The 16,692-nt window shown below is 36.2% G+C and overlaps 1 protein-coding gene across 2 annotated transcripts; it reads right to left on the reverse strand.

Moving 5' to 3' along the window:
- Nucleotides 1–7,595: 7,595 nt before the first annotated feature.
- Nucleotides 7,596–16,579, reverse strand: LOC147074885 (uncharacterized). 2 transcript variants are annotated; one of them, XM_085943074.1, is made up of 4 exons: nucleotides 16,295–16,579; nucleotides 9,531–9,641; nucleotides 8,236–8,352; nucleotides 7,596–7,794 (listed from the first exon to the last, which is right to left on the reverse strand). In XM_085943074.1, exons 1-4 carry the CDS (start codon nucleotides 16,378–16,380, stop codon nucleotides 7,728–7,730), a joined length of 381 nt encoding a protein of 126 aa, XP_085799200.1. In that variant the 5' UTR covers nucleotides 16,381–16,579; the 3' UTR covers nucleotides 7,596–7,727. The 2 variants fall into 2 exon arrangements, 1 of the variants encoding a protein (XP_085799200.1); XR_015070061.1 differs by lacking the exons at nucleotides 7,596–7,794; nucleotides 8,236–8,352; nucleotides 9,531–9,641 and adding an exon at nucleotides 14,483–14,612 and having other exon boundaries at nucleotides 16,295–16,432.
- Nucleotides 16,580–16,692: the final 113 nt, after the last annotated feature.

Below are 16,692 nucleotides of genomic sequence, written 5' to 3' on the forward strand. Positions count from 1 at the left end.
TTATTATTTTCATAACAACCGTATATAATAATATATGAATATCTTGGTTTTACTCATCCTCCTGCAATTACTAAAAATATTAAGAAATATCAATATTTTTTCGTGAAATAGTAATAAATGATAGTTTTGGAACAAAACTTCATATTTTACAGAATGTTGAAAACAGTCATGTAGAATTTATAATCGCATATTTAAGTGCTCGGACGTGGTGGATTGGCGGGCGCGGGGCGGCGGCGGTGCGGGCAACTCAAACGTATGTACACGTCTCGACGTGTCCGTAGACAATGCGCGGGGACGGGTGTTCGCGCGTGTTGTTTTGGCGCGTGTAGCTTGGCGCAGACAAGATCGTACATGCGGCGGGCTCTTCCCATACTGCGCGCATAGAGATGTCCGCACTGAATGGACGGGCGCCAACGCGGGAAACGAGCGAGCAGCGGGTGTCTCAAACCATCATGAGCTTACCGCGCGCGTCAGGTGCATTTGTGGTATTATCTTCGCAAAGCATAGATAGTGCGAAGTGATGTAAAATAGGTATATTATAATTTTGCACTTTTTACTATATAAATAATATTAAGTAGGTATATGTAAAAATAATATGTTTAAATTTCAATAATTCTTAACACACATACTTATAATATTGTATACTTATCTTACTTATATTTATAATGGTACTTAAAAATGTTTTTTTTGTATATAATTATTCAATATTCTTTCTCATTTATCTCTTTATCTAATTTCTCTGTATTTTCTTGCTTTATATATTGTTAGGCTTAACTATATTATAATTTATATGGAAACTTTGCTGGTTGCAATATCTTTTTTCTAGTCTATTTTATACATATTTGTAATCTATGTAAATGTTTGTTTTCCTTAATAAAAAAATATAAACACAATAAAAATAAAATATATTAAGTAGGTACGTCATTTCCATCCTAGAGCCGGGGTGCAAAGTTATGAAGCGTATACTCTACACCTACATTCATTCACACCTTAAGAACCCAAAAGTCATTTTTAAACTAAGTTTCCTTATAATTATATTATCCAATATATTATCAAAATATAATATCAACCAAGGGTACTTGATGGAATTTAAATTTAAATTAATAAAAATATAAATTTACCAAATAAACAGGAATTAACTGTATTAGATGACAGTGTGTATTCACCATTGGTGGTGTTTGAAGATGCCGAAAGGCGATATTCGGATCGCAAAAAATGGCTCAAAAAGAATAGTAAAAACCTTAAGTCAATTAGAATATACTTAATCAAATATTTGCTCATGTTACTCTTATTAGAAAAATTTGTCTGGTTGTTCCCGCAGTTTCTTGTATAAGTTATAAAATTCTTCTGTTAAAGTGCTTTCCATATTGATTTCATTGTCCCCATATTTTGCTGCAAAGTTTTGCCATTTCAAATAGGAGTTTTCCAGCAAAAACTTTTCTGTGTTTATGGTTTCCTATCCCTGATTTGACGCTGAACACGACTGGACGATTAGTGCTCGTCCGTGGTGGTTAGGCGGGCGCGGGGCGGCGGCGGGGCGGGCAACTCAAACGTATGAACACGTCTCGACGTGTCCGTAGACAATGCGCGGGGACGGGTGTTCGCGCGTGTTGTTTTGGCGCGTCTAGCTCAACGCAGGCAAGATCGTACATGCGGCGGGCTCTTCCCATACTGCGCGCATAGAGGTGTCCGCACTGAATGGACGGGCACCGACGCGGGAAACGAGCGAGTTGCGGGTGTCTCAAACCATCATGAGCTTATCGCGTGCGTCTGGTGTATTTATGGTATTATTTTCACAAAGCATAGATAGTGCGAAGTGATGTAAAGTAGGTATACGTTTTATAACGTTGCACTTTTCACTACACTGATACGCCTCTTTGCCTTATTACGTCGCATAAAATTATATCAAATATATATAAAAATTATATATTCACTTGTATTAATATAATATGTAGTACTAAATAAATATATATTATGTAAAAATAATATCTTTAAATTTCAATAATTCTTAACGCACATATAATATTGTATACTTATTTTACTTATAGTTATAAAGGTAGGTACATAAAAAAATGTTTTTTTTTGTCTATAATTATTCAATATTCTTTCTCATTTATCTCTTTATCTAATTTCTCTGTATTTAAATTTTAATATGATTAACTATAATTATTATAATTTATATGGAAACTTTGCTTGTTGCAATATCTTTTTCTAGTCTATTTTATACATATTTGTAGTCTATGTAACTGTATATTAAGTAGGTACATCATTTCCATCCTAGAGCCGGGGTGCAAAGTTATGAAGCGTACATTCTACACCTACATTCACACCATATGAACCGAAAAGTCTTTTTTAAACTTTAACTTACATATTATCCAATATATAATCAAATTATAAAATCGACCAAGGGTACTTGATGGAATTTGAATTTAAATTCATAAATATAAATTTACCAAATAAACAGGAATTAACTGTATCAGATGACAGTGTATATTCACCATTGGTGGTGTTTGAAGATGCCAAAAGGCGATAGTCGGATCGCAAAAAAATACTCAAAAAGAATAGATAAAAACTTAGATCAATTAGAATATACCTAATCAAATATTTTCTCATGTTACTCTTTTTCGAAAAACTTGTCTGGTTGTTCCCGCAGTTTCTTGTCTAAGTTATAAAATTCTTCTGCTAAATTAGTGCTTTCCATATTGATTTCATTGGCCCCATATTTTGGTGCAAAGTTTTGCCATTTCAAATAGGAGTTTTCCAGTAAAAACTTTTCTGTGTTTATGGTTTCCTATCCCTGATTTGACGCTGAACACGACTGGACGCGCGCGGGCTACTACGGACACTCTACCCGTGCCCGTCCCCGCGCCTATTCCGCGTCGAAGACGCCCCATGACTACGGCCAAGCGCTTAGGCTAAGCGCTTGGCCGTAGTCATGGGGCGTCTTCGACGCGGAATAGGCGCGGGGACGGGCACGGGTAGAGTGTCCGTAGTAGCCCGCGCGCGTCCAGTCGTGTTCAGCGTCAAATCAGGGATAGGAAACCATAAACACAGAAAAGTTTTTACTGGAAAACTCCTATTTGAAATGGCAAAACTTTGCACCAAAATATGGGGCCAATGAAATCAATATGGAAAGCACTAATTTAGCAGAAGAATTTTATAACTTATACAAGAAACTGCGGGAACAACCAGACAAGTTTTTCGAAAAAGAGTAACATGAGAAAATATTTGATTAGGTATATTCTAATTGATCTAAGTTTTTATCTATTCTTTTTGAGTAATTTTTTGCGATCCGACTATCGCCTTTTGGCATCTTCAAACACCACCAATGGTGAATATACACTGTCATCTGATACAGTTAATTCCTGTTTATTTGGTAAATTTATATAATATATGAATTTAAATTCAAATTCCATCAAGTACCCTTGGTCGATTTTATAATTTGATTATATATTGGATAATATGTAAGTTAAAGTTTAAAAAAGACTTTTCGGTTCATATGGTGTGAATGTAGGTGTAGAATGTACGCTTCATAACTTTGCACCCCGGCTCTATGATGGAAATGATGTACCTACTTAATATATTTTATTTTTATTATGTTTATATTTTTTTATTAAGGAAAACAAACAGTTACATAGACTACAAATATGTATAAAATAGACTAGAAAAAGATATTGCAACAAGCAAAGTTTCCATATAAATTATAATAATTATAGTTAATCATATTATAATTTAAATACAGAGAAATTAGATAAAGAGATAAATGAGAAAGAATATTGAATAATTATAGACAAAAATAACATTTTTTTATGTACCTACCTTTATAACTAAAAATAAGTAAAATAAGTATACAATATTATATTATGTGCGTTAAGAATTATTGAAATTTAAAGATATTATTTTTACATAATATATATTTATTTAGTACTACATATTATATTAATACAAGTGAATATATAATTTTTATATATACTTGATAAAATTTTATGTGACGTAATAAGGCAAAGAGGCGTATCAGTGTAGTAAAAAGTGCAACGTTATAAAACGTATACCTACTTTACATCACTTTGCACTATCTATGCTTTGTGAAAATAATACGATAAATACACCAGACGCACGCGGTAAGCTCATGATGGTTTGAGACACCCGCAACTCGCTCGTTTCCCGCGTCGGTGCCCGTCCATTCAATGCGGACACCTCTATGCGCGCAGTATGGGAAGAGCCCGCCGCATGTACGATCTTGCCTGCGTTGAGCTAGACAGGCCAAAACAACACGCGCGAACACCCGTCCCCGCGCATTGTCTACAGACACGTCGAGACGTGTTCATACGTTTGAGTTGCCCGCCCCGCCGCCGCCCCGCGCCCGCCTAACCACCACGGACGAGCACTAAGACCACTTGGGCATTTTCACGTTGTAGGTACCTCAAGCGTGTTTTTTCATGCAGTGGGAATACTGAATTACCCTTTGTCATACATGCGTGATTTCATGCTTGAGTTCCGCGTGAAATCACACATGTTTGCTCATAGTATTGGCTACAGCTACACCATAGTACGATTATCATTTCACTATGCATTTCTTTGTATATAATTTTATTGTTTTATCACCATTGACGCAAAAGGTCTGTCTATTGGAGCATTCAAGGCCAAATTCGTTGAAAAAAGTATTGTCTTGAAAAAGGGTTAGTTCTCAAATACGCTGTCTTACACTTACTCTATCACTATTTCAAAAAAAACTTAAGTAAATTATGTACAAGTCATAGAACATCCAGTGGTTCTAAACCAGTAAAATTATTTTTTAATAAAAAAAAATATTTATGTTTTTGTACCTTTGTACCTATCAATTCGTTTTCGTAAATTTTAAATCTAACCCGGAACGTAATAATATTAAGTATGACGCTTGAGGATTTTACTAGACGACTCGCTGTCCGTCGGATATTTTACGAACCGGTACGCCATTTTCGAGGTTTTAACGAACAAGGACGCCATCCTTGGAAATCCCACGAACAGGAACGGCGCTCCGGGGCGTTCCGCTCCATTCCGAGCGCTGAGTATCAGGAAGAAAAAGATGTTAATTTCTTTTAGACAGCAAAATCTCTTAAAATAAAAGTATTCACAATATTACATATTAACAAAAGTCAATCAATGTAACTGTCCAACTACCAATTTATATTATAATATAAAATCTTATTTTCTACATGTTAGGTCAGTTTTATTGAAAAGAAATCCAGTATTAACACAATTTTTGAATGAAAAATCTATGACTCACATGGAAATGGATTGGAATAAAAAATAATATGAAATCTAAATTAAATAAATATAGGATCAGATCAAGAAATAAGACGTGTACCATAAAATTTTCAGTAATTTTTTAAATATCATTGTCTTTCTTGGTACTACATCTTTAGATTCTAAGGCCCCCCTTTCCACACTTACAGTTGAGACGAGCACAACTCAATATGAATTGATTCTTATGAAAAAATCCTATTTCAATCACGGCCAGACGGGATGTATAGCATACTGCCGAAAAGTCAAACAATCGAAACGTCATTGAATAACAATATGTCAAACAAAGAAGCATTGTTAATTTTGTAAATTTTGTAAAAAAATTAGAAATAATCAAAAAATTTTGGGTTCTGTCAATTTACCGATGTGTTTCAATTGTTGGAAGATCATTACTCAACTTCTAATATAAAATTCCACCTAAATTTATATTTTTTACCATGTCCGATCCTAATAAGATCATATGGGCCTCCACAGAGTAGAGGTTTGTATTAACAGATTTAGTTTTTTACAAGAAATGGATGTCAGCCACTTGCTCAACCTATTAGGTCCATACTCTGACTCATACACAAATTGAAAAACAATATGTGTACTTGCCAGATCCAGGATTCGAACCTGGGACCCACGACGCTTAAGCCGCGCGGCCATCGTGGGTTGGTTGTAAACTTTTTTACGTTAGGACATTCTCCCTATGTTAACCGTAGCGATTGGTAGGTGGGCCTGCCAATGATCCTGGCCTGGGGGCCCACATCAAGATGTGGTTGCCATTGTCGCAGATGTTTATCTTCTTGATAGGTAGGCGGCGGCAACTATAAAAACTATACCCAGTATTGACAATCTTGTATTGCATCTTTCAATTTAGTTTCAAGCGCCAAGCAACAGATGTTTGTTGACCAACAATGTTGACTGTGTTTGTCAGTACATTACGTTACAAATTATTCCTAATGAATGGTAATCAAATATATTAACTAGTTGTTGTCGCCTCAAATTTGTATGTGCGAGGGGGCTAAATTAAAAATATAATAAATACAGTGCCTTTTATAGACGGTACGAGATTCAATGCAGATAATTTGTTAGAGTATATCGACAAGTGGGGGTGTTGGAGGTGCGAAATACCCGGGTGGCAGCAATTGGGGAGCGGCGGATGTCCAAAAAACAGATTTTTAAATGATTTTAGTAAAAATATATTTTATTCAATTATATAAACTGATTCATACGATTATATTATATATTATGAAATACATCTGTATTGTCGTTGCCTTCCTTTAGCAGTAGGCAACGACAACGTGTAAAATCGAAGAGAATAATATTTAGGCGTTTAACATAATACAGTGAAACCCCGATTCTACGGTTTTGAAGGGACACAAAAAAACGATAAATGCGGGATATATAAAAAAAAACTCGTTTTTCTCCTGGATTTTTTTCGACGTCTTGAATTATTTTCAGTTTCTCAGCTAGAGTTCTAGTTTTTTTCATGGGGGGCATTTTAGTTGGGACTTATAAAACTTCGTGATACGAGATGCGAGGCAAGCCTGAGCGCCGACCGACCTGTGCGAACAAAGCGACGCGACTGAAATGTCTGTATGTATCATAAACAATTCTACGAAAGCGAAATGAAAAATATTCAACAAAAACGGTCAATCGTGATAATATTAAATTTGTGAAGGGATCATAATATTTAGACGATAGATCGAGGAAAACAATAAATCGGGGAACGGTTAATGTGGGAAGCACCCAGGCGGCAGCCACCCTTTGGCACGGCCCTGCATTCGATACCCCATTTTAATAAGGAAACAATTCACAAATTTCACGGGTTTGAGTTAATAATGCTATTCCATTTAGAAAGGTCTTATCCTTACAATTTAGCAAAAAAAGAGTCAAAAATTTCTTCAATGTGTCATAAAATCGAAACACCCTATCTGAGATTAATCATTAATTCAGTCATATACTGGAATTTCTGCGTAAATTCCTTATTAAATTGTAAAATTTCGTTTTGTATTGCTCAATTCCACTAAAATAAATTATAAAAACATACATTTTCCTCAAAATCGACGCTTTAAAATTAAAATGAGAATATCTGCAAAAAATTCAAACTCCATTATATTGTAACAAGGTTTTTTGAGTTGTTTTCCTATTGAAATATGGTATTGATATACAAATATAGTAACATTTAGCAGTATTAATACTTTGGACGCGGAAGACGCACACGGTGCGTAATGACCAGGCGGCCGATCGATGTAATTAACGTGCATTTTAAAGGGGGCAATTAAAATCTCATTATCTATTCAGCAGCGAAAGCGTTAATGTACATAGAAACAATTTGCTTCTGGATGTGATCCAATCTGTTTACTTCCGGAAATGTCTACTATCAGGATAGACAGACGAGTCCTTCGCGTGGTCAAGTGTCGAGACACCTCTAAAACCTTTCATAGGATTGACATTCCCCCCTAACATTGACGAAGATCATCCCAATCACTAAAACTTTTCCAATGATACCAACACCTGCCATCCAACCTGGAAGATGCCGCATTTATTAGTGATACTTCATTTTCTGACAATACACTGACATTTTACTAACAAAGAAAGTATAATAAATGTTAATAATTAAAATACATAACAAACTTAGTGAAAGTCTTGACATAAAGTAATTATTGTTATATGCTTTAACTTGCTGTAACTCTGCTTTATAAATTTTATAAAGTAAAGTTACTTCCCTACTTTATAAATCACCATTACTGTGGAACCGGTGGGCGGTTAGAAAATTTTACTACCATGTAACAGATACAAAAGTTTTTTTTCATAATTCCCGAACCAGAGCGCAACCGGTGGATTCCTGTCCATTTCAAGCGCAGCTTTCATGCATAATATATTGAATATTCAGTAATGAATAAAAAAATATCAGTAATAATGTATAATATTCATCATTTTTTACATATATGCAATCACAAGACTTACCCAGAGTGCAATTGGCCATGGAGAAGACGTTCTTGACATCTGGACCACAAAGATCTTTCGCCCTCGTATTGGAGAAGTCCCCGAGATAAAGAATCAATCCAACAATCAAACTCAATCCTACGATAAAACGATAAAAGATGCACAATGGATAGATGGCAACTAATTAATAATATACTTAAGGTATTGGGGATAAAACAATTTAGTCAGCTCGTACATCTAAACTGGTCTAGTCTGCAAAATGTCGAATACATCATCGTTCTTCACAAAACACACGTTGCCAAATGGAGCTCCAGGCACTGGTGGTATGCGACATTTTAGATTGAAAAAACATCTAGTGTTGCTAGCAACAAATCGCATGTGTATCGTGCTGCGAGTCGAAGCCGCTAGTATTGCGGTTACGCATACGTACTCGCTACGAATTGGTCATTCCTGTATAGACGCCAAAGCTCACTGGTTGCCGCAACCCAAAACAAACCATGTTTTGAGACGTTACGTACGACTATCGCTAGGCGCCTATGTGTGCGGTCTTCAAATGCAACATCGGTCGTAGGTTTGATTTATGGCTGTGCGGCCGACGAGGTGAGTTTAGATGTGCAAGCCGGCTAAAGGTGACATAATTAAATAATGAGTTAGGGGTGGTTTTCACAACATACAATATAATTATGTGTGAAATAAGATTCAATCATGAAGCCGTTTTGTATCAAATATTATAAGCATTTTATTTTGAATTTTTTTTTATTGTGTTAACGGCTAATTCATGGTGGAACTGCATTTTATTATTGATTAATTTAATAAAACGTAGTCTTTTTAGTACTTATTCCACCGCTTTAGTCCGCCTCAGATGGATATTTTCAACTAAAATGTTAAATAACTTGAAAATGTCCCTCTGAGGCGGACGAAACCGGTCCAGATTTATTAAATAATAAAAGTGGAATAAGTAATAAAAAATTTTCATTTTATTAAATTAATCAATAATTTTATTTCCAAAATTGGATTACAACCCATGGGGATCCATGGCTGTACAAAATGTCATTATTGTAATAACACATTTAATTTGAATGTTTTTGCTTAACTTAAATGTTTAAAACAGTAATAACATTAATAAACTTGATGAAATATCATACTTGTTTCTTAGTGTGATAAGTGATAAAAATACTTTATTTACATTAATCACAGAATGTAAAAATAATGTAAAATTTACAATCGCATATTTGACTTGATTTTTTGTTGATTTACCCAACTCAAGTCACCGGTCGGTGTATTTGCATTCATTTCATAATATGCTGAGAGATTACCTGATAGTGTATGAATGAATCCGACAATGCCGTAATAGACTTTTCGCATTGCAGTCCTGGTGCACCAGTCTATCACCAATATCAACATTGATACGAAGAGAATCGAGACACCTGTTGAATGAAATAAAACGTGTATATTAAGGCTTCGCTTTTGTGGTCGAGCAGTGGAGCAATGGTGTTTTACCCAGAGCAGAGCCGAGCCGGAGCATCGAAAATTTGTACTGCTCCACAGCTCCGGATGCTTTTTTTATTATTAAATTTTCATCCCAAAATCCAATGAAAATGGTATATTTCTCACTTTGCAACACTGAAATTATTTGAAATACGGCAACACAACTGAGTGATAAATAACCTGACTTTTTTTGACAGAAGAGGCAGATAATGAAAGACGATTTGCATTCGGTTTTGTTTAATAGGCTTAATAATGAAAAGGACGAATAATAAAATTCTTTAATAAATTTCCTTCTTTCAAAACTAGGTACTTGATTTTTTAACTTTTATATACCTACATATAAGGTAAATGTACTAAGTGTTGACCTTTTTTCAATAAAATGCCCAAAATAAGAAACGTAGACACGGGATTGCTCTAAATTGTAAAGTTGAGACAAGTGAAGCCATCTGTGGTCGGATTGAGGAACTAACACATCACCATATGTCATAGGAGCGTCATAGCAGCTATTTGAAAACAACACATCACGCCGTAAGCATTTTATTTTTAATTTCTTAAGTAAATTGTTAAGGATATCAGTGGATGTAAGCATATGGCAATTTAATGTTTTTGACTTCATAATATCAAGTTAATGCATTACGGGCAGTCATAATATTGAAGTATCGATATCATTTGTAATTTTTAAGTTATATTTACAAGGAAGCAAGTTTGCGGGGAGGTCAACTACTCAAACTTTTTTTAATACTTTTTCAGTAGTTAAACAGGGTGGTCAACTACTAGATAAATTAAATAAAATTATTTCACTTAGTTTTGAACATTCATAAGTATGGAACGATGATTATTTATTAATTAGAAGTGTTTAGGGTGGTTCTGTCCAGTAGATGACCTAGGCGTCAACTTTTTTAAAAACATTTTTCAGCAACGGGTTTGTGTATTTTTTCTTCGGAAAACAAAAATTTCTTGAATTATAGCCCTGAATATAATATAGCAACTGAATGAAGCAGGCCAACAATAGCCGACAACTTACGAGAAATAGCGACGCGATAAAAAAAATGCAGGGCATCACGGAGGATTTACTTTGGTCATTATAACGTACCTATATAATTAATAATGTTAACGTTAGTTTTGCCGCAAATTGTTTATCAGCCTACCTCACCATACTTTTTTATATAACCTGCCTGCTTCACCATACTTTCATATAACCTGCCTGCTTCACCATACTTTCATATAACCTGCCGCCCCTAGGGGAGCAGGGTCTTAGCCAAAAAAGGAATCGAGACAGTGTACCAGCAGGTAAATGCCGAGATAAAGAATGCATAAGAGGGCTCGCACATCAGAACTCGCCGCATGCGTCTTACGACGAATTCGTCGATGTGACGTCATCGTAAACCAAGAAACAAACGTTATCAAATGGAGCTTCGCAGATTGGCCGATGCAACTGCGACTCTGCGACCCTGCGACATTCGTCTAGTTGCATTGGCCAAAGCCTGCATGTCGATCTCGAAAAATGTCGGCTCCGCGCAAGCGCACAGCCTGCGGCCATCGGCCATTTCTGTCTCTGTCTATACCTACTGCCATTGCTCGCTCATCACTGGTCACCGCGTTTGACGTTTGTTCATACAATCAACACAATAAAAATGACAGACGAGAGACTTCTCCTTTTTCGCGTTTGACGTTTGCCGCTAGGCAGATGTGCGAGGTTGTAGCATGCAACATTCGCCGGAATTCTCAGAAATTTTGATTTATGGCCGTCAGGAACACAAGGCGAGTTGTGATGTGCGAGCCGGCTAACCGTCATAGTAACAGGGAGTGTCGGTGGGGCTGTCACACCAACGACAGTCCTGTATAAGTACAAAAGAATTCCTCAAGAAATTTCCGAAAATGTGGACTTTGTCCATTGAGCCCTTGAGCTGTAACAGTACCAGGAGAATCGTAAAGTGTGCCTTCAATGGTTACATCAGAGGAACCCAAGCGGTATTTAGAGAGAGTTCCTGAGTAAAAATATTGATGAGGAAAATCTTGAATCATTCCGCAAAAACAACGAACCTGATAAAGATGATAAGTCACTGTTCGCACTGACGAAAAGTAAAAAAATGAGTTGGAAAATATCACTCCACCTGACCCGGTTAGACTCATCGATGCACGTTGCATCGATGCAAGAAGAGGAATCCGATGATATGATGTCTTTGGCCGCCTGGAATACTATGAATTATTATGATGTTTCATCTCCAATCGCTAGGGCACCTGTGGCTGGTCTAACGACTTGTGATGGTGATTCGTCTCCAATCGCCAGTGCACCTAAGGCTGGTATAAGGATTTGTAATGATACTTCGTCTCCAATCGCCAGTGAACCCGTGGCTAGTCCATCAAGTATTCGTAGTCCATTCAAGAGACATTTTTTCTTCCCCGGTGAAGCGGAAGAAAAATTCAAGAAGAAAGCAAAAAAGGGAAAAAATCCCCGCCAGTGTTTCCGGTAAACCTTGCCAGGAGTATTTCCTAAACAAAAAGAGGAAGAAAGAAGAAATGGAACGGTTGAAAAAAGAACGAGCTGCAGAGAGGCAAAGAAAGAAAGAACTAAATGAGCAAGCAAAGGAAGAAAAAAAATGGGGGAATTGAAAGCAGTCAAGAAGAAAATGCGTTTTTCTTCCGAGTCTTCTAACCCAAGTGTTGACATTTCAGACTCAGCGGAGAGTGAATGGCATAAGTCTAGTGATGAAAGCTTTAAGCCTAAAACTCGATGGCTGCCCGTTATGAAAGTCATTAATGAACATTATATTATAATATTTCCCGGGGAAAATCCATATTTCTAAAGTAAAAGCTATTATTTCATCGATGCAAAAGTGCGGGAGACTATGGAAATGGCCAGAGCGACCCGATGTACTTAGCTATGAATGGAAGGGGGTAGTATCCCACATAAATGACCCGACACAAGTAAGTAAAACTCGTAATGTTTATTTAGTTCCGGAATTGGACTTTATTTGGAATATCTAAGGATTTTTATGTTAAGTTTTATTTTGGTAAGTACTGAGCCTATGCGTTACTATGTAGTATGTATGTACTTAGTTTCTAAAATAAATATATTTTTGTATTTTTAGTTTGAAGTAACTAATTTTGCACCTTTTGTTACCCGAACAAAGCTGATGATTGGCTGTCAAACAAAATCCTCTCCTATGTAACTTGTTACTGAGCCGGCCATTGCTACCAAGTTGATTCAAGTAGCTATGGGCTAGAGTGGTCTGACAGGAAGCCCTGAGGCAACGCTGATGACTACTGAAACATATAGTGGTCAACTACTGGAACTTTCAATTTTTTGGATGGTCAACTATTGGAACAAAAACATGGTCTTGAAAAATTGAACACAATTTTTTTGTAACAGACCCTTTCTTAATTTTTGTCTTGTCATATTAATTAAGACATTTGATCCATTATGAGTAGACTTGCTTTGCCAACATTCGGTGTAATGCTAAACGTTAATCGTTACTTTTGTTGATTTTTTTCTTAAGTGGTCAACTACTGGTACGTTTACCTTAATATGTATAAAAACTTTTCCCCCGGAGCGGAGGTGGAGCAAGTATTAGGTCCCGGAGCTAATACTTGTGGAGCTAATACGGAGTGCTTCCAACAATACAAATATTAATAACTCAAAAAATATAAATTTAATTTAATACTATACACATACCAAAAAACATTAAACAAGAAGACACCTTCCAAATGTATGGGAAGTAATCATCATTGTTTGCAGATAAGTCATCCTTAGCGATGGTGCCCACAGAACGCGTCGGGCGCCGCACTCGCGCAAAATTTCTACAAGTGGCGCATAAATCATTGAAAATACAACGTAATCAAATACGCCAGCGCCCACTGGATATGGCGACGCATTATACGCGCGCGCCGCATGAATCATCGTTTTTTCGCGAATCACCGCTTCTCGGCGATACGAATGAAAGAAAATACAATGGAGTCCATTCATTGAACACAGCGAGCAAAAACACGCTGCGCGAGGCATCGTCGATCGACGGGCGGAAAGCAATTATTTAATTACAGAGAAGTCATTGTTTTATTTTATTGCGTGTTCAGTTTATCGCTGGTTGAATAATGTCGTCGTAAATTTTAATTACAAGCCCCGAAATAATATAATATTTTTATTGCTTTGTTATGAGAGGCGCTGTAATAATATTTATTTTGTGCTGCTTGGGCCGCTTACTACATAGGTGAAGGGTAATGCGCGGCGAGAGACGTGTGATTATGGTTATGAATAAACACTGCATACGCGGACTTCGCGCGCCCGACGCGTTCTGTGGGCACCATCGCTTAGGCATAAAGCCCATTGACGCAGCGAGTGCGGCGCTCGCGCAAAATTTCTACAAGTGGCGCGTAAATCAACGAAAATACAACGTTATCAAATACGCCAGCGCCCACTGGATTTAACGACGCATTATACGCGCCCGCCGCATGAATCATCGTTTTTTCGCGAATCACCACTTCTCGGCGATACGAATGAAAGAACATACAACGGAGTCCATTCATTGAACACGGCTACCAAAATTACGCTGCTTGAGGCCTCGTCGATCGACGGGCGAAAAGCAATTATTTAATTACAGAGAAGTCATTGTTTAATTTTATTGCGTGTTCAGTTTATCGCTGGTTGAATAATGTCGTCGTAAATATTAATGACAAGCCCCGAAATAATATAATATTTTTATTGCTTTGTTATGAGAGACACTGTAAAAATAATTGTTTTGTGCTGCTTGGGCCGCTTATTACATAGGTGAAGGGTAATGCGCGGGAAGAGACGTGTGATTATGGTTATGAATAAACACTGCATTCGCCGACTTCGCCCGCTCGACGCGTTCTATGAGCGCTATCGCTGAGAGAACGGACCACACACATCCGTGTTGTTGACTTGCATACACCTGCAAACAGACAATCATGTTTGGTAAAGACTTCTGACATGTCATTTTTTATTTCTATCGACACTCCCTAAACATAACGTTTTAGAGGAGAGCGTCTCAAAGATTCAAAATGCAATTGCAAAGTAACGGCTGCATGTATCTTCTTAAAAATTGGAACAAATCTAGTTTCATCATGTCACGCAGATTTCATTGTCAAACAAACATTCAAAAATTATTTAAATGAGTTAAATATTGCCAGGGCTCGAAATGGAACGGAACGCACCGGAGCGCCGTTCCGGCTCGTGAAATTTGTAAAATTATCGCTTCGTCTCGTGGAAAAAATATGTTGACCGTATGAGCTAGATAGGCCAATAGAATAGAAAATCTGACACACTTATTTTTATAAAATACACATACGATTTGATGACTATGTAAATATCTTCAGAAAATTAGTCGAGCGCTCCGGTTCGTAAACTTTTCCATTTCGAGCGCTGAATATTGCTAAATATACTGTATTTTCAGTCATTGTCATACATATATTCCTTCCTTTACAGTGCTTATTTACACAAGAAACGTGATAAGTATAATAAGAGAATGTGAAGATTAATTTTTCAAACGTATGACGTACCTACTTGATTTCAGTTTCATTCATTACAAGCCTTTCTATTTTCAGAAAACATAATATATTATATTCCTACACTATTCATTTTATATGGATACCTACACTGCTAATAAAAATATCAGTTTTAAAATGCTATTACAAATCGATATTTCCAGCTGTCACATAGGGCAGGGTTTCCCAAACTATGTTCCGCCGAACCTGAATAGGTATTCCGCGACCATTTGGAAAGGTTTTATACACTGCAACACATTTAAAGATCTTCTACAAAGTAGAAGTAAAATAAGTAAAACTAAAATAAAAATAAATAATAAAGAATCTACTTCATATTGAAAGGCGTAAACTTCATGTAAACTGATGTTTATGACGTCAAGTATATATATAGGTCATGGCTCCCACAAGGGGGGGTTCTGACAGGCATCTAGCCTGGGGGCCTGGGCTTACGGGGGGCCCGGCGTGAGATCGACCAGCCAATAAAAAAAAAATTCAAGTTATTCACATTTATATTTTTATAAAAATCGATGTTTTTTCAAATAAATATAAAAAATATTAAAACGATGAATTAGTCAAAAATCTAAACAACGAAAAATTGAAAACTTAATAAACTAAATTTTAAAAATATAATGTAATAATAAGATGTGACCCTGCAACGAATTCAAATTTTATTACATTTTTTTACAATTGTAAGTTTATCTTTAAATTAAAAAAAAAAAAATCTTTTTAATGTTTTCAGATACATATTAATTAATTAATACAGTTGAAATTGTAAATTATCAAAAAAAAATCTCAAATTGCAAACTTCGAATTTTTCCGCTAGGTTCTCTGCTGGCGTGCCTCTCCCCTTTAATTCAAAATCAACAAATTCATAATTATGTGGCATATCATGATATTGTCTTGCGATAACCCCTTCAATTGTGGGTTCAAGTTGTCGAATAACTTATTTCAATAAAATTTAATCAAATATGTACCTACTTACTTACATACCCAACAAAAATCCGATAATTTACCGACAATTCATGATTAATTGCTCTGACAATTCATGTGAAACTTCAAAATGATTTAATATATTTCGTACTCCACGAACCTGTTCCAAAGTCCCATAGTCGATATTATATTGTATAATTCGGTGCCATTCGAAGTAACTTCTGGTGGGATGGTCCAATTAGCCATTTCGGAGACAATATCGAATATAGTAAACAGATTATGGCCGCGACATTGCCTATAGATAATACTAAATTTCTGCAGGCCACTATTACGATGCACATTTTTGAAATTATGCTGCAATTCTTATTAATAGATGGTAATATTATACTAATCCAACGAGAGATTCCAATCTCAACCCCCCAATTTCTTTGATTCTTTGAACTTCAAAAACTTAAAAACTTTTTCAGGAGACAGACCATAGACTAATATATTTTTATAGATCGGCCACAGTGTTGCCATCTTTTTCTATGCTGATTATAGTACAAAGGCGTAAAAAAT

Source organism: Rhyacophila brunnea, unplaced genomic scaffold (assembly GCF_057557595.1).
Source record: "Rhyacophila brunnea isolate RB1 unplaced genomic scaffold, BYU_Rbru_1.0 scaffold_15, whole genome shotgun sequence".
Classification (NCBI taxonomy): Eukaryota; Metazoa; Arthropoda; class Insecta; order Trichoptera; family Rhyacophilidae; genus Rhyacophila; species Rhyacophila brunnea.

Bases quoted from the DNA above. Each gene is read 5' to 3' on its own strand.
- LOC147074885 (XM_085943074.1), bottom strand. From the start codon at position 16,380: ATGGCTAATTGGACCATCCCACCAGAAGTTACTTCGAATGGCACCGAA. The intron at 8,353-9,530 runs GTAATCTCTCAG...GTTTTATCGTAG, and splicing joins ATTCATTCATACACTATCAG to GATTGAGTTTGATTGTTGGA. The intron at 7,795-8,235 runs GTAAGTCTTGTG...GGCATCTTCCAG, and splicing joins CATGGCCAATTGCACTCTGG to GTTGGATGGCAGGTGTTGGT.